Source organism: Manis pentadactyla, chromosome 9, assembly GCF_030020395.1.
Source record: "Manis pentadactyla isolate mManPen7 chromosome 9, mManPen7.hap1, whole genome shotgun sequence".
NCBI lineage: Eukaryota > Metazoa > Chordata > Mammalia > Pholidota > Manidae > Manis > Manis pentadactyla.
The window spans coordinates 113816036-113840502 of record NC_080027.1 but is presented as its reverse complement, the minus strand read 5'-3'; the positions used below and the strand labels follow the sequence as shown (position 1 = coordinate 113840502).

General features: G+C 33.9%; 1 protein-coding gene and 1 long non-coding RNA gene across 2 annotated transcripts in view; one reads left to right on the top strand and one right to left on the bottom strand.

Moving 5' to 3' along the window:
- Positions 1-1587: 1587 nt before the first annotated feature.
- The window catches only part of LOC118926098 (uncharacterized), a 29790-nt gene continuing 6910 nt past the window's right edge, over positions 1588-24467 (bottom strand). Inside the window, exon 4 of the long non-coding RNA XR_005030336.2 lies at positions 1588-1693. This is a non-coding gene — a long non-coding RNA (uncharacterized LOC118926098). The remainder of the gene's footprint in view (positions 1694-24467) is intronic.
- On the top strand, positions 14292-22643 carry PDC (phosducin). The gene is made up of 4 exons (XM_036912377.2): positions 14292-14391; positions 16480-16564; positions 18691-18842; positions 21737-22643. The coding sequence occupies exons 2-4, from the start codon at positions 16504-16506 to the stop codon at positions 22259-22261; spliced, it is 738 nt and encodes a 245-aa protein (XP_036768272.2). The 5' UTR covers positions 14292-14391; positions 16480-16503; the 3' UTR covers positions 22262-22643.

The window sequence follows — 24467 nt, the reverse complement described above, 5'->3', positions numbered from 1 at the left end:
TTCCAGTATCTGGTTCACTTTGTAAGGAGCTTGGAAGTTACTATTTTGCCCTAACAACATGTAAAAAATTGAACAAACTGAAAAATCAACAATCCTTCTTAAATCTGTCAGAGAAGCGAGGTCATGGGGCAAACTGCTGGACCCCGAATTGTATGGACAAACAGATGGACAGACAGAATCACAACTTACTGCAGTAAAAACCCACCAGCACCAACCTCCAGCAAACTGGTACCAGGGCAGAACTGCGAAGACAAATCGCCAAAGGCTCGGTGTAGACACTTCTGAGTTAAAGACCCCAGGGTGGCCTCCTTACTTGGACGTTTTACCTCCTGGAGCTCTTCTGGGTTCTCATAGGGAATATCAGACAAAAAAATCCCCTTGGGCTTTTGGCAGGGAGAGGGGAAAGTAACATTTTTGAATCTGCCAGAGCATTCTGTTCTTCTTAACAAGGCCTGTGCTCAAGAGAAACTATTTTACCAGAGCCTAATTCATTAGGGTTTTATCGGAACCTAACTGGCCCCCTCTAGCCGTTCATGCGGGAGGAGCCCCCGCCAGCCACTCACCTAAGGAGCAGGAGGAGGTCAGTGCGGGCACTGTTGAAATTCACAGCCCAGAGACTCAGACTGAAAGTCTGAATCCTAATTGTACGACTATAGAACACTTCCCCTCTCCCGCACCTTATCACCAAGTCACTGAAGGCTTATGTATGACAAGTCTTTTCACTCAGTACATCATGTCTGGCATTAAAAAAAAAAAATTATAAGGCATACTAAAAGCAAAAAACATGGTTTGAAGAGTCAGAGTTAGCATCAGACCCAGACCCAAAGATGGCAGGGATGTTGGAATTATCCAACTGTGAATTTAGAACAACTATGATCAATATGCTAAGGGCTCTAGGAAACAGTAGAAAATACATAGAATAGATGGATAATCTAAATAGAAAGACAGATTTCTAAGAAAAAATTAAAAAGAAATGCTAGACAGTAGACTCGTAGACGCTGAGAAGTGACTAGCAGTTACCAAAGGGGAGGAAGGAGAAGGGGATACAGGGGGCACAATAATTCACAATCACAAAAAAAAAGTTGACCACTGGGACTGTTGAACCACTGTGATGTACATTTGAAACCAAAATAAGATTGTATATTAACAATACTTTAACAACAACAAAAAAAGAAAATTCCTTACTATATAAAAAAAAAGAAATGCTAGATATCAAAAATACTGTAACAGAAATGAAGAATGCCTCTGATGGGCTTATTAGTAGACCGGACATGGCTGAGGAAAGACTATGAGGATAATCAATCCTCAGGATATTGAGGATGTATCAACAGAAAACCAAAACTGAAAAGCAGAGAGAAAAAAGACAGGGGGTAAAAAAAAAAAAAAGTCAGAATAGAATATCCAAGAAAAAATGAACAAATGCATATGAGATGCCAAAAAATACTTCACCTAGTCATATCACATTCAAACTGTAGAAAATGAAAGATTAAGAAAAATTCTGAAAGAAGCAAGAGAGAAGAGGAGCAAAGATAAGATTTACACCTGACTTCTCCTCAGAAGCCATTTAAGCACGAAGAGAGTAGAGTGAAATATTTAAAATATTGAGAGAATAAGTGAAGTGAGACATTCAGGAAAATTAAAACAACACTTACTTTATATCAGATGTAAAGGTAGGTACATTCTTCAAGCAAAACTGTATGAATGGAATCAAATACAAACAATATCAGAAAATAATATCTAAAATTCATGAGCCATTTATACTTGAATCTTTAAGGATGTTTCTTGAATTAGAAGCTACAGAATATTAAAGATGCTTAGATGGCATCTATAGCTACAACTCAAAAGGTCACTAAAAAGAGATGCTCATTGTGGAAAAGAATCTATGCCTACACAGAAAAAGTGGTTCCTCTCAGTAACACAATGAATGAATAAATGTGAGAGAGGAAATAGCAGTACATAAGGCTTATTGCCCAATTTCCATAAATTGATTCATTTAAGTGGATTAGCACTATTCCCATTTTAGAAACACAGAAATATTAAGCAAATTGCTCAGGCACACAGAAGTGGTAAAGCCAGGTAGCCTGGCTCCATGGTCTACATTCCTAAGTAAGAGGCTGTCCTCACTGAACTCTAAAAGGGAACTGCACTGTTTTCCTTCCTAGGGCATATAAATTGGCTATTTTGAGGGGTATCAGTTTGGGGTACCAATTTAAGTAACTCTGAAAGATAAAACTACACCTTTAAAGCACTTCTAATCCAAATTTGTTAAGATTTTTCCAAATAAAAATGATTTTACTTGAAACCCTTTAAACTAAATAATTTTCAACTTGTATCAATCCCATAAAATTTATAACTTCTGTATAAAGAAAGTTCCTTGCATTAATTTGCTTTATCTTTCAAACTTAAGAGAGTGTTTCTTTTTTTATTGATTTTTTTTATTGATCTATTGTTAATATTCAATATTATATTGGTTTTAAGTATACAACATAGTGATACAACAGTTAGCACACTATTAAATCCTTACCCCCACTAGTGCGGTTACTATCTGTCAACATACAAAGACGTTACAGAACAATTGACTATATTCTCCATTCTGCACTTCCATCCCTGTGACCAACTTATATTATGATTGCAATTTTGTGCCTCTTTATTCCCCTCACCCACCCTGGCCACCACCCCCAACCCCTCCCTCATGGTAACCAACAGTCACTTCTCAGTGTCAATGAGTCTACTGATGTTTTGTTCATTTTGTTTTGTTTTGGATTCCACATGTAAGTGAAATCATATGGTATTTGTCTTTCTCTGCCCAGTTTATTTCACTTAGCATAATACCCTCTATATCTACCCATGTTGTTGCCAATGGCAGGATTTCTTTCTTTTTAATGGCTGAATAATATATTCCATTGTGTGTACCACATCTTCTTTATACAATCATCTACTGATGGACACTTTAGTGCTTCCAAATCTTGGCTATTGTATATAATGCAGTAACGTAAGAGGATGTTTCTTAATGTTGCATAAATCCATATTCATAAGGCCTACTGCCTTCAAGATTTTATAAATTACAAGCATATCTATTTTAAGGCAATATTTTCTGAGTTCTCAAGATTCTATTCAAAATATTTTTTATATGAGGGCTTCCAATCACTTTGCTATTAATTATGATTTCTCTGGAAGTTTTCCAGCTTTATTTTCTTCTTTTTGAAGCAAACCCAATTCTTCCAGTATATACTATGGCTTTATACAGGAGAAAAATGATGTGCTTGGTTTTATTTCTAAAACCTTTATGGATGCTATTCAATAATTTATTGAATATGCAGATTATAAGCAAGTCATTGGCCAATGATTTAAGAAATAATCATCAATTCCAAGTTCTTTATTATAATGAAATATAATTAAGATTAGTTTCTCTAAAATGTATTGATTTACCAAATACACATGAAGATGCTGCTATGTAGCAGAGAGTAGCTTGGAAGAGCTAATAATCAAGTGAAGAAACACCATGAATATACTTAACAAAGGGAATGTCAGATAAATCGTTTTGCTTTCTCTGTTCATTGGGTTTAGTATTATAAACAACATCAAATGTATTTGTTTTCCTAAGTTTTATCATTCTTGACTGGAAAATAAATCTTTTTTTTATCTAACATTTTCTTTAATCAGTTGCCCTCTACCAATGGTTGTTTCAATTAAACAACTATTACATAATTTAGGTTAAAAGAAGGAAGAGGAGAAAGGTATCATGAAGGAGAAAAACCACTGAGGAATTTTATCTCAGGGTTATTAACGGTTTTACTATTATTAGTTCAATGATTAAATTACTGTGGTGAAAGTGGCTGAATTATAGACTCCCAATTATATTTAATGTCTGCTCTGATTCAGAGAGTTGAACAGCAAACTACTTCTTACTTTATGAGTAATATTTTTACTAATACATGGATTCACCTTTACCAGGTGGAATGTTTCGCGTGGCACAGTATCTGTAATAAAGCTGACAAGCCCTTTTCCCACAAGTTTTCTCAATAGCAAGTTGAGGTTCAATAACTTGTTAAGTTTTGGTAAGCCAACAATGCATTACAATGGTAATAAAAAGTAAATATTCACTTAACTCAATAAAATAACTCTTCAATTTAATTTTTATATCAGTAACATATCAAAGCCAGAATAAGAATAAACTAACAGCTAAAAGAAATACAGTCTAACCAATAAAACAAATAGGATATATCCTACTTATTTTTCAACATTTGACTTTAAAGCAATGTGCAGGTCCAATAAATCATATAAATTTTACAAATAGCTTCCAAAGCAGAGACTCAAAATATGAAGTGAAAAATCACATAAAACCACCCCCAAAGAGAAAGAACATGAATTCTTTCATTGGTAAGGTATGTATTTCTAGTCCTCAAAGGCTAGATACACAAATGTCTGAGAGTGCTTCATTAATTTCACAAAAGAAACAAGGCTTGAACATCCTGGAGTAAAAGGAGAGGATAACATTTTTTAAAGTAAACACTGAAATTATTTGAATTCGTCAGGAGAAGAGAAAGGATACATAGACATGACAGAAATAGGAGGAAAATTAATAATCCATTATTGCCTGCTCACTGTGTGCCAGTTAATGATGCTAAGTAATTAACACCCATTCGATTCTCATACTGACGGCCTAAGGTCAGTATGCCCAGCATTTTACATATTAGAAAATTGAAGCTCAGAGAAAAATGTCAGGACAGAAAACAAAAGAGCTAGGACTTGAACTTGAGCATCTCTTACTCTATAGACAATTTTCTTAACCACTACCTTATTACACTACCTATTTACAAGCAAAAAGTAGAAAATATTCACTCTTTTAACTTTTGGTGGTTTCGTATTTTGAAATAATTGGAAGCATACTCAGGAATTGTAAAAATAGGAAAAGAAAGAGAATAACTAAACAAAAGTGTTATTATGTTACCAATTGAGGAACCTGGGAGGAGGAGATACTGAAGTTCCTTTTACTATTCTTGCAACTTTAGGTAGGTTTGAAATTATTTCCAATTTAAAAGTCACAAAAAATTAAAAGTATGTACCTTCATACATATATTTTTTTCTTTATCAGAATCATCAGAGAGTAAGTTTGCAGACATGATGTCCCATTACGTTAAGATACTTCAATGTGTATTTCCTCAGAACAAGAACATTCTCTTTCATAACCAAGTATAGTTGCCAAAATCAGAGAACTAATAATGATCTAATACTATTATCAAACCTACAGATATGATTCAAAATTCACCCATTGTCTTGATAATGTCCAATAATAGAGCCAAGAAATAATATAATCCAGGATCACGTATTGTATTTAGCTGCCCTATCTCTTTAATCTCCTTTAATCTGCAACAGTTCTCTACTCTTTGTCTTTCACAACCATCTCATGACAAGCCATTGCTTTGTAGAAAGTCTCTCAGTTTTATTTCTGTCTGATATTTCCTCATGATTAGATTCAGACTATGCATTTTTGGTTAAAATCCCACAAGAGTGACACTGTGTCTATTTTAGCATCAGATTATTCCAGCATGTCTCATTACTGATCACTTCTTAGGTGGTTTCTATCAGGTTTCTCCACTGTAATCTACTCGTTTTCCTCTTTATAAATAATATATAATTGGTGGGTAGTTACTGTGAAACTATGTAGATATCTTGCTCTTCACCAAATTGTCACACAATAGTTTTGATAATTTTACCTGAATCAAATATCATCTTGATGGTTCTGGGAACATACTTGTCTGACGCTGTGAAAAAAATGCAAATATCTCATGTAGACATGTATGAAGATTCATTTTTAAAACCTTGAAGTTTTAAAATGGTGAGTACTTAAAAAGTATGCTAATGATTCATGTTTTTGCAAGACATTTCAGCTAGCTTATAATGCTTTTGTTTTGTAAAATGACAGTATTCCAATATCCTTAAAATTGGATATAAAATTTCAACATATAATTTTACTGCTTTAAAAAACATTTATACATCAACCAGGAATCATAAGTGTGAAAAAATGGACTTTGGGGAATTTGACTCTTTCTAATAAGTTTTCATGATCTACAAAATTGCTCAATCCATGAGAATCAATGAAACCAAATGTGCCGTAAAACTTGGGAGGCAGGTTGTGATGCTCATAGGCTTCCAAAATCCCTCCAGTAAACCAAACTAGTGCCAGAGTCAGCACAAAGTATAGAGTAAATTATGGCTATACATGTGCTGGGCAGGTGGGAGTAGGAACCACTACAATATTCTTTTTTTCTTTTTACCATAAGCCTCTGAAATGTGATGCTTCCTTCCTGCTAACAGAGTAAATGAAAGCCAAATTAATTTTGCATAATAAAACATAAGTATTCAAATGTGTTTAGACACTATCACTGCTAAAATCACACAGAGCTCTGTTGAAAATTTTTAGATGAAACCACATATGATTAAACCTTATAATTTATACATTTAGATGTTTTCATTTTAGTTGCTATTAATATTATATATTATTCTTGCTAATTAAAAATTTCCAGTTTTAAGCTTAGAGTAAATTAAATGTCCTACTTTGGTAAAGTTAGATGAGAAATTTGGTCATGAGGATGAAAGATGTTAAGAAAAGATGGCAAATTCAACACATCATCTACTTTCTCTACATCTTTACAGTCTATTATAAACAGCAGGAAAGGAATTGTTAATGGTAAAAACCCATGACACTGGGGGAAAATGGAAAGGAGAAACACCAATAAAACCCTAAATTCAGAAAGCAACTAGATCCATAAATGACTTAGCTAACCTAAAAAATTTTTATTAAAAGCCTGTCATAAGATGAAAACCACCTCTATTTATACCACAGAGTATCTCTTAGATATTCCCAATTTTGTTTAATTGGAAATCTTTATTGTGATTAATTTTTTTTACTTACCTATCTCCTGTACTGGATCATGACATAGGGAATAGGGTTTAATTTTTTTGTATAACATTCAGCGCTTAATCACCACTTGCTAGATACAAATTAGGTGCTCAAAACATGTTTATGGGACTAATGAAATCATATTAATTTTATTATAATTGCTTTCTCTTGCTCATTCAATGCACCCTGTGAACTGGACACTGACTACTCTTAGATCATAGAATATATGCTCAGCGGGATACCCTTGACCAAATGATCTCATTTGAAAAGCCTAATTTTGAAGACTGCAATACACTTTTGGTAAGCATACTCTAACAAAGGGTAGACAGTCAATAAATTGTTGTATAAAAACTCATTGTTTTTAATGAAATAAAAAACAAGAAAAATGAAATGACCAATGTAATAAAACAAACAGAAACTAGGAAAGATACAATAAAGTATAAGGAAGATATAATTAGGCAGATGTCATTAACATTATAAAGACTGTATTCCAACTCGTCCAGGATTTTTTTTTTGCCAAAACAAAAAAAATAAGAAATAGCAGAGATACTAACATACAAGGCATTGCAGGGAGCTGAAAAGGGAGGAGAAAATAGTTGTTTGATTCATTTAAGAGTAAAAATAGATTATGCCAAGTGAAGTTGTTGACAAGGATAGTTTTTACAATTAGATCAGGAAAAATTTCTTGATCAGAAAAATTGATTTTTTTATTTCAGAAAATGGCAAGTAAATTTCTGAGAATAGATATCAATCAATGCTGGAAAGAGCTTTTTTCTCAAATAACATAGAATACATGGACAAAGAGTGTGTTTGCCACAGGACTTGAAGCTCTTTGTCTTTTTTTAGCTTATTTGTTTGTTTTTGCCTTACTCTTGATTAATAGGCTTTGTGAATTAATTATCCTAGGTCAATCCCATTACTGGTTCAGAGCTATTTCTGCTAAGGTCATCAATATCCAGGGACCTTAATTCTGAGCTTACCCCTGTCCGAGCTCGAGAGGAGTTCAGTAGACAGAGGTTCTTATCCCCTGCATAGAATCAAGGACGCCAGACAGAACCAAACTGTGAGTCTGCGGGCAGTCGCCTTGATAATATAATTTTTAAAAATTTTCCTTAGAGGAAAGAGTAACTATATCAATATTATACATTATTGTATAAGTATACTTCTAAGTAACATTAAGTAACGATTTATCTCCCGTAAAGACAACTACTGTGTATCTTTCCCTGTTAAGGGAATTTGCACTGTCATCTTCACTAATGTGAATTCGGAGTAAACAAACAATTTGCAGTCTGACATTCTAGACAGTTAAAACAAAACTATGACTAGATTAAAACATTGAATTTTTTGGTCCTCCCTTTGAGTGAAGGGACAATGGAAGGAAAAGTGATGATTCCTTGCACCTTGTATTTGAAGATTTGACTCCCAAGATGTGAAAGGGAGTTTACGTTCTACGCTAAGGTACTCGAGCATCTCTGAGCCAGACGCTAACCAGTTGTGTGTTCTTGGACTTTTTCTTTAATATTATTTTTTTGTCATTTTTAAAAATCTTTAAAGTGGGGATAAAAATGTTTGTTTCAGGAGGCTACTTCAACAATTTAATGACCCATGCTGTAAAAGAAAAGAATACAGGAAACTTGTGGATCTTGTTAAATTAGGTGAAATTTTTCTTTCGGTTGGATTTATTTTTCTTCTATTTTGCTCCTGTAGAGGTGATTATTATTACTAATAAACTTTAAGGTTTGCATCATTAAAATGAATGTAGGTTCACCCATTGTTTTGCCATAGATTATTTTTATTAGCTGCAAAAATAGCTTGTAACTAGAGCACCCATTTTAAATTAAATATATATATTTTTGACTATTATACATACTACTTTGAATCACCTAACATTAAGGCTGAAAAAAATTTTAAAGATCATCTAACTTGTTGTGGCAAATTTTTGTCTAAATATTATGTTTATAAACTGGATTTGATATTGTAAAATTACTGCCAAAGTATATATGAACCCCTCATGATAATGTCTACAATGGAATTCAAACAGTATGTGCTAGAATAAATATATTAAGAAGATACAGAGATATTCAGAACAAGATGGTGACTCTGAATTTCCTGCCAGATTCAGACAATTTTATTTTCTTCAGAACAAGTAAGAAAATATAGGTATGTAGTAAGAGCAAACCTAGATGGGTTGATGTGTTTTTCCATTATTAGAAGCAAAAATCAGTTATAATTTGAAAGTTCATACTTGCCCAGAATATTTTTTACTGATGAATCCTGAAATATAAATTGTTTAAAAGGCTCCCTACATGCCCCATCTGCTAGTTTCATTTGTTGAAAAGGCAAACCTGTTTGGAAGGGTAGAGACTGAGGTACCTGCTCTGCATTGATATCTGATCTGCATTGTCTTATATCAAAGTTTCTATCACAGTTCTACAGTTGTTCTCTTTAAGATATTATGAACTTCAGATACTAGGAAAGGGGCAAGTAATAAATAAAGGAAGGGATGTTTCCATAGCATCAAGGTGTGTGCTTTATATGTAAAGGAAAGAAAACTAACATTTGCTTAGAGCCAATCATTTCCTTAGCATTTATTCATTACAGCCATTTTGAGGATGGTGTGTCCTATATTCCACTCATGCTTCTGGGGATTTATTTTTAAAGAGAATTCTCATTATGATACAAAAATGTAAAAGTTAGCCTACCCAAAGTAACAACTAGAATGACTAAAGGTGGCAACAGAAATCCTAACTGTTGTTACTATTTTTAGAAAAAGAGAATGAAATTCAGAAAATATATGTAAACTACTATGACGTAAACACTAAAAGGAAAACCAAAAAGAAAATCATTTATGATTTGTAAAATCAGAGGTAGAGAAGTCAAGTCATTGGAAAACAAGTGTGTTAAATTCAAATTTAAATCATCATCTCCCATTTTTCACTTATGCATACATCTTCAGAAAAATCTTATTACTATTATTTTCAAGGCAATTTCAAATACATTTTATCAGCCTGTATTTCAAGATACCAAGTTAATCTCCCCTTCAGATTTCACATTCTTAAATGGCTTATGACAAACATCTTACTAGAAGTGTATCAAAGTATCATAATAAAGAACTATAGTTATAATGACATAGGAGACTATAAAACAGCTTTGAAATAAATGTACAATACATGTGTGATTATGCAGAGCACATATATTCTTTGGGTAGGGGAGATAAATACATTTCGCATCATTTAATCCTCACTCAGCCTTTCGAAGTGGACCCGATTGTTACTCCAATTTTATAGATAAGAAAACTAAAGCACAGAGAGTTTTAGTGATTTGCTCAAGGTCACATAGCCAATAAACTAGTAGAGCTAGATTTGAACCCAAGTGTCATGTGTTTATGTGTTAATCATTATGCTGTGTTGCTACTTGGAAGCATTGTAATGCCTGGCTCCTGCCCACAAGAAGCTTAGTTCCTCCACAGGGGAGAAGACATGATGTATAAATTAATCAATTACAGAGTAATTTAAGCAGTTGGTATATTATGAGGCATAACATTTCCTCTATAAGATATTAAACTTCGTGCCTCAAATCGAATTTCCCGAGTATCATAATTCTTCCAAGTGATAAAGATACCTCAAAACAAATACTGGGCATAAAAGCCACAGGGCATAAATCTGCAAACAAGTAAAAAGCTAATCTTTTCAAACAATATGGCTTCTCTCTCACTTACCAACTTTACATTTCCCTGTATGGCTCCAGAAGATGACTGGTTAGCCAGAGACGGGTAAGATTCCTCAAGGGAGGTACAACCTAAGACAGGCACAGTCACAGGGGGGCCATCAGGGAGAAATTGGGGATCAACAGAGGTGAGGCTTAGAACCTCACCCCCCCTGTTTTGAGAGAAATCATCTGCATCCATGGATGTTTTATTGCCCTTGTCTAGCTTGGATTAACACTTAAGTCTACAGGCACACACCTGATCATCTACATTTGCTCTCTTACAACACTAAACTATGTTTTCTACCTTTATCTTGCATCTACCTACCACTTCAGCATTTTATTAAAAATAATAATAATAATAATAATAAGGGAGAAATGTGGGATTCACATATAAATCAAGTATAAAAATCAAACGAATATTCATATTTGACCTGATTATTTATAGTTCATAATGCGTGATCAAAACCGAAAGTTTATGTGATGACTGCCCTTGCACTGTTCACCATGTAAGAACTTATTCACTATGTAAGAATTTGTTCTCCATGTAAGAACTTGTTCGTTATGCTTCAGAAGATTGGAGACTGACGAGAATTAGGCTTGGGGTGGATTAATGATTGTGCATTGAGCATTGAGTCCCCTATACAGAATTTTATTGTTGTTAACAACCATCTGATCAATAAATATGAGAGATGCCCTCTCAAAAAAAAAAAAAAGATATTAAACTTAACACCACATCACTCCTACTCAAAATCTCTGGTTCTCAAAGTCAATACATAAAATAGTGGGCTGGGGTAGAGAAAGAGGGAATTATGTCTTGAGTGAAATCATTAGAGCTACTTTATGATTTCAGAGATAACAGGTCTCAACAAATCCAGTAACAACAACTCCCATGATCTGACATGATGCTGTCAGACCTATTTGATGTGAAATCCCACCACCAATCACTTTTTTTTAATAATAAGAAAAAGCAGAACTGTTTTCTATAGGAGTACAATATGACATTGGGGAAGACAGTCATGACAGGCATTAAAAGATCCGACATTAATATACTGGCATTGGTGAGAATATTAGCCTGGCTTAGTTGATCAGATTAACTCACAGTCACCTTGGAAAACACAGGAGAGCAGAGACCTACAGAGATGTATAATCAGAGGTGGAAAAGGGCAGAATATGAAGCCATGTAAGGGTGAGCAACATACAGTATGATACTCTAATAAACACATATCAAGACACAGAATCTAGGTTTCTATCAAAAGCGAAGGTGAAACAGAATTTCTATATATGTCCTACCCGGCAGTTTTGCTTGGTTTCACCCATCTACTAACACAGTAGTGTGCCTATCTATCTAAAGTGTATCTATCTAAAGATAGATAATTTATTAAATTCTACTTTAGTTGAGTTAAAGAATTATTTTGATCAGGCACTTTAGTACTTGATTCCCAGTCATTTATTTATACCTTATGGTTAATCATATTCAGATATAATTATGCCATTTTTAATACAACACCTTTTCTGAAACAGCTCCTTTTTCCATGTGTATCCAAAAGGGAACATATGCATTCATGTGTAAGACAGAAGGATGGTTATTTATTTTAAATTGTACAACAACAAAAAAAATTATCTTATATTGGAAATTTCACATTAGAGCTACTTCAGTGCTCTATATTTTCTGCATTTTTATGCCCATGGAAAGATGCCATGTATGTCTTAGGTAGAGAGGTAATTTTAATGTTTGGTTGTGGAACCTCTTTACTCTGTACTTAAGGAAATCAGTATCAGCAAATAGCATCTAAAATCTTAAATTTCAATGAAATAAATAAAGGAATGAAGGCTCATTTATTCAGCCCTACTAACTAAAATGGAATGTTTCTACTGAGATACTTTTTCCCTGGCATTTATGCCTTTCATTTCTCAATAGAAACTAATAGTTATTGAAATGCTCAAGCAATTTTTTTCCTCTATGTGGAAATTGCTGTTATACAATGTATTCTTAGATGCACTAGTAGTTAACTTGATCTGACCAAGACTAAGGTGAGCCCATACAAGGCATCTATATATCACTCTTCTGATTTACTCTCTTAAAGCAATACTCCAGATTCTATTGCAGTTAATACGGAACGCCAATATTTTCTTTAGGGAATCAGAACAACCCAGAGACTGGCCAAGGAAATAATTGACATTGTATTATCTGACATACAGGGGCATCCTGGCCTATATTTTTGTAGGAACTTCTGTGGCATCCCAGGAATATGGATCCAGAAGCAGGGAAAGAACTAGTGAAGAATCTAAGAAATGGACAAGTTAATTGTAGGTATGTCTCATTTCCCTAACTGCAATTCTTAGAGCATAGATGGGGAACCCTGGGAAATCCAGAGGCTCCAAAGCTTTAGATCCCACTATTTGAAAATCTATTAGTAAACTACAATAGCTAGTACTGCAAAGCTCTTCTGGAACACTCAGATTCTACAAGTCAATTCTAAATTGATAGTCTCTTTTTTTCCTCTACCCACCCAACCACTAAACTAGATATTCTGATTAGATTAGATCAACATATTTTAAGTGATTAACAATCACTTAAACGTCATCATCACGGTATCATGTGAACAGGATAATGATGGAAATGAAATATTTGGGGGTAGATTTGAGTTTTTTAAAGGAGTCTTTTAAAACTAAGGTTTAAGTATCATACTTCCTTCCTATTCTAGTTCATCATTATTATGTGTGAAACAGGAACTACAAGACAGTTGAACTGGTACTCGGAAGGTGCTTAGATGCTTTACATTTTAAATTGTCTCAGTTTATTTCTTAGTAATTACTAAGCCATGGTTGGGAGTTTTGAGGACAAAGTTTGAGAAATGTTATCCTACATAAGCCATTACTTTAAATTATCATTAAAACCCTAAACTAAAAGGAAAATAAAACCCTAACTTGGTAGAATTACATTTTAAACTATATTTCTCACCAATAATAACTTTTCACTTTTGGAGAGTTTTGTAGAACCCTTTTAAATGAATGATCTTCTGTCAAAGGTCATCCAAATATAATCTTTTATTTAACACAGATTTTATTTGAAACATAAATTATAACTGTCTAAAATAAAAAAGGAACAACATCACAGATTTTCATACAGATAAGATGAAAAACATAGTAACTCTTGAATCACAGTAAAACTTGGTGAAGGTAGCAAATTTTTGTCTTCCTAGCCCTACATTATCACCAATTTCCATTCACACACAGATGTTTTTCCCAAAGTCTTGCAATAATCCTACTGTTATTTTAAATCCTTTAGCCTAAAGCAGACATGGAATTTTTTAACCACTGATAATACCATTGCAAACCAAATGTTGATCATATTTTTTTAATGACTGTTACATTGTACATACAAACATAAATGATATATTTTTGTTTTATTTTATAGACTCAAACAGCACTTACTATGTGTCAGGATCTAAGCACCTTCCAATTAATTTTAGGCTAATTCAATTAATGTTAGGATAGTAATGCAAATTTTGTAAAAGGTAAGTTATTTGAGATAATCAGAAAACCCCAGAGTGAAGTGATAGCAGGAGATATTCATAGGAGTGTAGATCAAATACATGAATAGCTAATTATACTCAATCTGTGTCCTCCTCTAAAGAGCCTTCAAGCAGTACAAGCAAATATACTTCATGTCTCAATATTTTTCTTCCAGTTTCCATCTCTGTTCACTGGTTCCCCTAGTAGTGAGCAATAGTAAATTTCACCAGCCTTTTGTACTGTAACTCAAATGGGGACACTAGGTAAGGATGGACTCTGTCCTTTACTAAATAAGCATTCCAGAGTGCTTAAGTCTTAGTATTTGTGAGTGCCATACTGGAAGAGTTTTGTGCTTCAAATAATTCAGAGCCCAAGGAGATGCCTGGCATATAGTCTATTCTTAACATATACTAATTCAACCAATGAATCAGGCTTTTCCCAAGTGATGGGGTTTTCTTTTCAATAAAAATATTCTTTGAAATTGGTCAAGCACTTTTTGAAAATGAAATTTCTTTTCTCATTCACTGGATTGCCAACTAGGTTGCCAGAAGCAAGTTAAGAAGCAAGCTATGCTTCTGTCTCTTCAATGTTTGAAATAAAATTATTGTTTTATTTTCTTAAATGTTATGTGTATTTATTGGAATTGCTACTCCAAATTAACCATCTACTCTCTCAAAATAAAAGAGTTTGAATTGAGTATCTGCTTTTCTGGAGATTAAAAAGCTATGGCAGTTATCAAATAAGCTCTCATTACTTTCTTCTGTAGTGTTCTTTTAAAGTAAACAAATAAAATTTATTTTTCTTAGATGCAAAAATTACTTTTAAATAATTGCAGTAATTAGCTTCTTTTTGCCAACAACATTTACTTATTTTCATTTTCCCTTATTCCCATTTTCCTTTATTCCTTTTCATTATTTAATCCACTCAAATTTAATATTCTTTCTTACATTTATAGTTAAGTATGTATTACAGAATGAATTGGTATTCCCTTGACAGCTTTCTCTTAAAAGCCTTTTCTCACTCAAGTAGATGAAATCAAATTGGCAAAAACCTTTGACCTCCAGTGATTCTGGGTAGGGACAGTACTGAGAAAACAATACAATTATGAGGTCAGTCCATATGTTGGAAGCAGAAGCCAAAGCAAAAGGAATCAAGACAAAGAGTCCAGGATTACCATTTTGTGCCTTGGGAAAGCGCCAAACAGAACAAGTCTGATGCTGACATATACATCAATAAAAAACTAAGATGGAACCAAAGCATAGCTGGATGATACCATTGCTTAAAACTGACTTTGAATGAAAGAGGCAACATGGAAAAGGTAGAGGAAGAAGAAAGAATAAAAAGTATATTCACTGTTTGTGTATTCTCCCTAACCTGAAAATTTCAAGAAAAATCACAGCTATATGGACCCCTTAGGGAATGTATTAGTATATATATTATAATAGTGTTTTCCAGATAATGGAAAGATAAATAAGCAAATAGGTTGTATTTGAGGTTGAACTAAGAATAAATAGGTTCTACATGAGGGCATCATGGAGTTTCCTATGAATAAAACTCCATGTGATACAGTGGAGTTTTCAACATATTTTAGTTTCTTAAATTCTATAGGCATAGTTATTGGTTATTTTCATTCCCTTGGTGGGTAACATCACCAAAACTTGCTTTACGGTATGAAGAGATGTTATGGTGTTAGGTTTTCAACAGCACTGTTCTTTATGTCATTATTCTTTAATGCCAATTTGGAAGTCGGATTTGTCAAGCCGTATTGAGAAGAACAGCTCTATTATAGTATATTAATATGTTAACTTCCGTAATAGTGTAATGGCTTAAGATTTAGCTTGCAATCAGATCTAGGTTCAAATCCTTGTTCTACCACTTACTATGTGAACTTGGGCACGGAACTTAAACTCCCTTTCAGCTTTCTCAGTTGTAAAATGGCATTAACAATTGTCCCTGTCACATGAGGCTGTGTGAGAATTATGATTTTTACACATAAAATAATTGGAATAATGTCTGGCACATAGTAAGTGTTCATAGTATATAAGAATATAATTATTATTAAAACATTTTTATTGTAACAAATATTGGGATATAATTTTATGAAATTTGAATAACAGTAGTAAAAACTGTTTTTTTATTTGGACATAAGGATGTCTGGACATAAGGATTTTATATCCAAATTTCTTTAGCAGCACAACTATTAAGTTGATGCTTTGTACAAAGCAGACTAAAATGTCCTAGACATTTTTTCACTTAGTGATAACCCTTAACTTACCACGTAACCTGCCAGTAGGAGTGTGTGTGTATTCTAGAGTTCTTCTGTAATCATTACTTATTTGCTCATTCTATAGATTATATCAAATCTAATCCCTACAATGGAAGAAGCCAAAAACCAGAGTTTGGAGGAAGACTTTGAAGGACAGGCCACACATACAGGTAAGAAAAGCCAAAAGAAAAAAAAAAAACAATGAATTAAAATTCAATCTGGAGATCTGTAATGTTCTTATCACCATTAAGTATGAAATTTAAGTAACACCTTTGACTGGTTTGCTGGAATCATCTGAAAAGTATTTGAGTGAGTAAATAAATGTGAAGTCCAATACTCTGAAAATAGTTTTAAGAATGAGAAAAACACAAATTATTGCAAATTCCTTTCTGCCCAAATACCATTTTTATAAGACCTCTCTGACTACATTGTAATTATGCTACTTTATTCTCTCCTAATTTCCCCCACTATGGACTTTCCTTGAAATTATAAACAATAGTAGACCAAAAGGTCAATAAATGGATTTTTTAATTTTAATTTTTTGAATATGAAAAAAATAAAGAGAATGATAAAACATTCTTAAATCAAGTGTATTTCAATATTCCTCCAGAAAACCTAAGATTTCAGTTCACTTGATCCAAAGCCTGTTGTCTTAATCTGATAAATACCGTGTGGTTGTCTATATGTGCTCTTGAGTTTAAAAGTCGAAGAGCATGGCTCAAATTTTAAAATTCAGGTTTCTTTTTTCTCTATTGAATCTTATTTGACTAATATTTCCCTCTCTTTTTAAGAATATGAATTGGAGCCTTTAAATTTAGACAGAAGTTACAATTAATTCATGTGGGTCCTACACAAAAATGCCTGGGGAATTCATTTTATAAAGGCAATCTGAAGAATACGTTTCTAAGTATGATACAAAACCAAGAAACCAGAAAGGAAGATTGACAAAGTTTGCTACAGAAATGAGGGAAAAGAAGGAAGAAAGGGAGGAAGGAAGGCAGGCAAGCAGGAAGGAAGGAAGGGGAGTGGAGATGGGGGAGAAGAGGGAAAGGGGGAAGGGAGGGACAAGGGCGGAGGGAGGGAGGGAGGGAATGCGTATTGTCTGGCAGAAGTCACCAGAAGCAAAATCCAAAAAGATATTTAACAAATTGGGGGAAAACATTTGCAACTCAATCGGCAAAGTGTCAATTTCCTAATGTATACAGGAAGTTACAAATTACTAAGGAAAAAAAAAACAACGAAAGGGAGAAATGGGCCAAAGATGGGACAGATTATCCAGAAGAAGTACACTTATGAAAGCAGTACTATTGCAAAGTACATTCTTTTTAATATAGTTTTTAAAAGCAAAAAAAAGTTTAATAACACACTTTGGAAAGAGCTATACTCATATATTATTGGTAGGAGTGTAAATTGCTACATGCTATTTAAGGGCATAGCAATATCAAAATTAGAAATGTGTAGGAATAAGTTAATTTTAAAATTACATAAGTAAATAATTAGGAAATGTGGGAGATAGAGAATATAACCACATATATAATAAAATACTCAGAGTATAGATACAGCTAAGCTTTAGGGAAGGATATGTAAAACTGTGTATATTCCAGAATTTAGACTTTCTTCCAAGTACTCATTATTCATCAGGGAAGCTGAGTATCAGAATTTCACTTACATTATTTTTGACTTAATTTCTTAAATCTGTGAAACCCATTTTTTTATATTTGTAAAAGATTCTTAGAATCTTAGAAGGAATTGTTATGCAATTATATTCTTACAGTTATTTTAGTACTGTTAATTGAAGTCAGGCCTCTCCCTCACTAGCTGTTTTTTATGTTATTGTTGTTGTTTTCTGGATCTTGATAACACTTCAGTTTGTTTCCCCAAGATTCTAATTTTCCTTTGTTAGTAGTGTGGTGCCAATTTTAGTTTAATACTAAAACCTCTTTCTTACTTAATAAAAGTGTTATTTTTCTAAAATTCTAATTTCCCTATCTAAAATACCCTAATATTAAAAATACTTTATCCCCAATTTTTGCCAGTAGTTCAAAGTACATAATTTGTGTTTGAATTAATGCAAATGTTTCAGAAAGATTCTCAGCCAAAACCCATTTAATAAGATTAATGTGGGAGATCATTTTTACGAGCAGGGAGTCAGAAGTTTCTAGCCCAAACAAGATGTTTGTTTCTAATGCAGAAGATGACAAATATATTCCCATGGTGATACTTACACAAATTTAAATTGTGTGAACAATACTTCTGAAAATATAAAGGGAAGCTATTTGTTTTTAATTTTTTTCAGGACCCAAAGGGGTAATAAATGATTGGAGAAAGTTTAAACTAGAGAGTGAAGATAATGACTCAGTCCCGCCTAGCAAGAAGGAAATTCTCAGGCAAATGTCTTCTCCTCAGAGTAGAGATAACACGGACTCAAAGGAGGGATTCAGCAGAAAGGTAAGATAAGGACCAATCAATAATAAATAATCTACAATGTGTTTTTAGTCTAAATGACTCTAAAGGATCACGTTAGAAATATTATAGAATACAGATATATTTCCAAAGTAATTATTACAATATGGTTTGTATTGGGGCAAAAAAGAGGAAAGAAGTGAATGACTATGAAAGCATTCCATACAGATAATACGTGGCAGCTATTAAAAGAATGATTCACAAATACATGATTTGACTGAGAGGCAGTTCCACAATATGAGAAAGCAAGATATAGAGAACCTTAAGTTATATGATCCCACTCTCTAGGGAAATGGGAAAAAAATAACACTGTTCATGTTTTTATTCTTATGTGATTATATGAGAGTGTATGTAGAAAAGTATAGAAAGACACTCACCAAGTTGACAGCATTGGTTATTTGGAAGGGTGGGATTGCTTGAGAGTTCTCAACATCCCCTTTCTGAGGAGGAGGAGAAGCTAAGTGAATAAGCCACACATTTTTTTTTTTTAAGTACCCATTACTTTTTTTAAGCAGCATAAAAAAAAAAACCTCATTTATTTACTTCTTATATAATGTGTATGTCTAGGTGCATAATGAGATACATTAAAAGATGATCTCTAAAATGTTCATGGAGATTATCTCAAAGTATGAAAGAAGTGAAATTTCATATTTATTACTTCCTTTAGCTTTTAGGTCATTTTTAACTGTTGTAGTTGGCATGTATGATTTCAATAACAGCAACAATAATATTAATAAATAAACCATAAAGTGATTTCCATTGTGGGAAAAAAAATCACTTCAGTGGATTATTTATCTCCAAACCAGTGTATACAAGTTACTGTATATTGATTCAAAAGAGACTGTGCATCAGACTTTGCTCTAGACTTCTGGCCATGGTAAAAATCGTGTAAGTCTGAGATCTTGTTTTCAGGTTTTGGTTCCTTCACTGGGTCACTGTGTGATGGGATGAAACAATTCAATTTTCCCAACAGAGGAACAGTAACAGGACCTGGAGGAACTGGAACTCAGACAACACCTCCCTCCCTTGTTTTAAAACGATGTGGAGAGAAAATAAACATGAAAGTGTTTTGATATATGGAAAATGCTATATGAATGTGTCACATCACAATTATTAAAGATGTTATACTAAGGTTAAGCTTCAGAAATGTATCTGAGTGCCTACATATCCACATGCCTGACTATGTGAATGGAACAAGTTCTCTGAAGAATGCATATGTAAATCAGTCTTTGTGTGGGTCCATCAGTTAAATTAACAGAACTATGGTAGCAACTTAAAAATTATACCAAACATGTAACAATTTTAAGGGTTAAATAAAATTAAGTTGAGACAATAGTCTTAAAGCAGAAAGAAACATGAATAAAAGAAGGAATGAGGACATTAGAAAAACAAATACAAGAGACAGAAACAAGAGAAGGAAGCATGGAAAGCACCAACTACTTCTACGTAATCTGAATCTCAGTACCTTCTTTAAAATGAGTAATAATACTGACCTCTGAGGTTTGTTGTGAGAAGTAAAATAATGTATAAAAATGCCGAAGACAGTAGATTCTCCAAAAATGCTAGGTTCTCGCCTTCTCCATGCTCCTCTACTCTTAAAAATTGTCCGCAGTTGCTGTTTGAGAGGCTCCTTCATGACAAAGCAGCAGTGGTGAGCTCCCTTGGGAGCTGTCCGACCCCGTGGTTCTGGGCTGCTCCCTGTCTCTTTATCACATTATTTCCCATCAGCAGTTTGTGTGTGTGTGTGGAGGGGGGGTAAGAATGGGTGTTTAATACTCTATTTAATAAGTTAATAATGGTGTAGCTATTAAGAAAGGCTCTGAAGGTAATTTCATAGTCCAGCTGTAGCAAAAAGGAGCTGTCTTAAAGTAGGGACTCTGTGGCATCTTACTACACTGATGGACAGTGACTGCAATGGGGTATGGGGGGGGACTCGATGATAAGGGTGGATGTAGTAACCACATTGTTTTTCTTGTGAAGCCTTCATAAGATTGTTTATCAATGATACCTTAATAAAAAAAAAAAAAGTAGCTGTCTTAGAAGATGGAAGTTAGGTCTTCTCTCACTTTAGCCTAAACCAGTGGGGGCTTGTTTAAACATGGCTCCCTCAGCCTCACCCTTACAGATTCTGATTCAATAGCTCTAGGGTGGTGCCCGAAAATTTGCATTTCCCAGAACTTCTCCCGTGATGATGTTGCTGGTCCATCATTAACCTCTTGAATAATCTGATGAACTCCAAACAGTCGTAAAAGCCATCTTGCTTAAATTCCATCCTACATATTCCAAAAAAATCAATGTGTGATAAAAGACTTTCTTTTTACAACTTTCGTGGAGGAAACGCTAATATCCAAAGGCATTTTCTGGGGACACATTTAAATGTGTGTGTGTGTGTGTGTGGGTTAATGAAATTCCCTCCAGAATAGGCCTTGCTAGGGGTTTTTTCAACCAAAGTGATGGGTAGTTAAGTAATACATTTTTTACTGAAACTGTCGTGATCATCTCATACTCATCTATATTCAGCAATACTTATGAATTCACTTAAACATGAAAGAATTACTGAACTCCTATTATGTACCAGACACTATAGCAGACATTGATGGACAAAATTCCTGCTCCCAGGGAACATATCAGTTATAAAAACTAATATTAAATAATTAAACTATGAAGAAAAATATACCAGTATAAGAATACAAAGCGTGGGGTGGGGACTCTTAGAGGTAATCAAAAAGTGACATTTGAACAAAGGTTTGAATATGATGAGCAAAGTCCACATCAGGAAAGGGGCAAAACTAGGGAGAGACAACAGCAAATGTAAACTTAAGTTTGGAGTATAAATTTCTGACTGAATGACCTCTATCCTTCCTTTCATCTATTCCTAGGTGAGTGTTCAAGAATATAAACTAATCCACCAAGACAAAGAAGATGAAAACTGCCTTCGTAAATACCGTCAGCAGTGTATGCAGGACATGCACCAAAAGCTGAGTTTTGGGCCCAGGTATGGGTTTGTGTACGAGCTGGAAACTGGGGAGCAATTCCTGGAAACCATTGAAAAGGAGCAGAAAATCACCACAATTCTTGTTCACATTTATGAAGATGGCATTAAGGGCTGTGATGCTCTAAACAGTAGCTTAACATGTCTTGCAGTTGAATACCCTATGGTCAAGTTTTGTAAAATAAAAGCTTCTAATACAGGGGCTGGGGACCGCTTTTCCTCAGATGTGCTCCCCACACTGCTCGTCTACAAAGGTGGGGAGCTCATAAGCAATTTCCTCAGTGTTACTGAACAGTTTGCTGAAGAATTTTTTGCTGGGGATGTGGAGTCTTTCCTAAATGAATATGGGTTACTACCTGCAAGAGAGATACATGCCCTAGAGCAGACCAATATGGAAGAAGACACTGAGTAAGGATTCACTGTGTCAGCATCTCATATTGCTCCTTTACATGCTGAATGTTGATTTTGGTGGTATCCCCATTTCTTTAGAGAACAGCAAGAATGCTCTATTCTAATTTGGAAAAAAAAAAACAAATTGACACTAAAATTATAGGACTAGCATTCTTTAGTATTAGTTACTCAAATTAATACAATGCTTTACTACAAAACATTGTAATCTTCAGCAACATACTAGTAGACAAAAAGATATGAATAATATTGTGACAGTTTTCAAAAATCCTTTTCAATTTTGTGTTAGCTTTTTTATTCCTTGTTCTTTCCTCAGTGTTATTATTTGGGATTTTCAAATTTTATTATTAATTATAATTTTGATTGTATACTAAAAATAAAGTCTCATGAGGAAATAAATTTTCTATATAAAGTCTATTCTTTCTCAAGTATTATAATATCAAGGTCCTAAAACCATTATATAACCCAAAATACAAAAAAATATCATTCTGTAAGATATCTCATATTCCAACCAAACCAATTCAGAAAAGACTTAGAAGTATATTCCACATTAAAGTTTTTTTTAAAGAGTATTTGTTAAAAATATAATTTCAGAAACTGAAATTCAGAAAAGTGAACTGGCTATTCTACTTTCCTTGAAAACACTTGGAAAAAATCCTCCTATCTAAACACACAGAAATGCAAAATAAAATATAATTTGAAAACTGTTTTTAAATGCATGAATGAGCTGAAGGCAAGATACAAGCAATTTCTAGGTGTCTGAATCAGAGGGGAAAATAATGGTGAATGAGAACTGAAGTAGGTGGCCTGTAATTGAATACACAATGCTCAATAACCAAAAATGGGTTCCTTTTGGGAAGAGGGCTTAAACAGGCTTATACATTTTCCCCTGGTAGACCAGTGTTCAACATCTAATATTTGTCACTGATTCTAGTCTCCACTTTCTTAAATGACTATTTTATAGCTTCTCTTCTTTCCTTAAACCTTTTATACCTTTCCCTCCAGCCCAGACACTTCACTCTCCTTGTATTTCATTAAGAAAATAAAAGTTATCCAGATGAGCCATACCTTTCCTCTTTCCATCACGAATGCAAAATATGCATCTTTTTTTACAGTGACCCTGCAGCCGTCTAAGGCCAATTGGTCAAACCGTACTGTGGCTCCTATCCTTCTCACCCACATATTTTTCTCCTGCAATTACTTCCCCTCTCTCTGCATCATCTATTTCTCCCTTTCTCTATTCATATTATTCCTATTGGCACATAAATGAGTTTTAAAATTTCCCGCTAGTTAAAATATACGCACCTATAATTTTAAATGTCTGGCTATTCCTCACTTCTCTGCTTTCCAATCATGTATCTTGGAAAAAAAATCACCTAACGTAACTATCTACTACTCATTTCCCATTTTTTTTATTGCAGTCTAGTGAGGCCTTTTTCCCAAGCCCTCTCATTATGGGTGTAGTCATCTTGTCAAGCTTAGTGACTAATCATTCCTAATTTTATTGTATCTCCTATAAACATGTGTCACAGCTGTCTTCCATCTTTTTGAGTCACTTCTTTTGACTTCTTTGAAAACCCACTCTGCTTGTTTGCCTTCTATCCTACTGACTTCTCTTTCTATGTCTCCTTTGCTGACTTCTCCTCTTAATACTCACCCTAGGTAGCTCCCTCCTGTACTAGTCTTAAACACCATTTATATTCTAACCCCTTTCAAATTTGCACTTCCAGCTTTACCTTTTTCTTAGACTCCAAAATCCTGTGTCTCAACTAGAGAAAGGGAAGAAATGAGGAAAGATTGGGGAAGAAAAAGATGGTCTGCAGCTGTACCAGACATTGGTGATATAAAGATGGGAGAGACAGAATTCCTAACTACAACCACCTTATACTCACCAGTCCAAATACACAGTCACTGCAATAGGCACTGTTTGTGTTCATGAATCTAAAATTCCATTTTTGATTCCTTTTTGTAAATTGGGAAAGGCATTTTAAACACCTTATGGTCTATTTATAAGCTGATAAATACTAGACATATCACAAGGATATCACAAACTGCAGTGTGTCATGCAGTGCTAGGAGGGAGACATGCAAGGTAATTATGTACAAAATACAGAGCTTTCAAAACATGGTTCAACATGTTTCCTCCTATCCAGTAATTGCTAACACATTTATTAATCCCTGACAGAGTTCTCTGTTAGAGAATGACTGAAC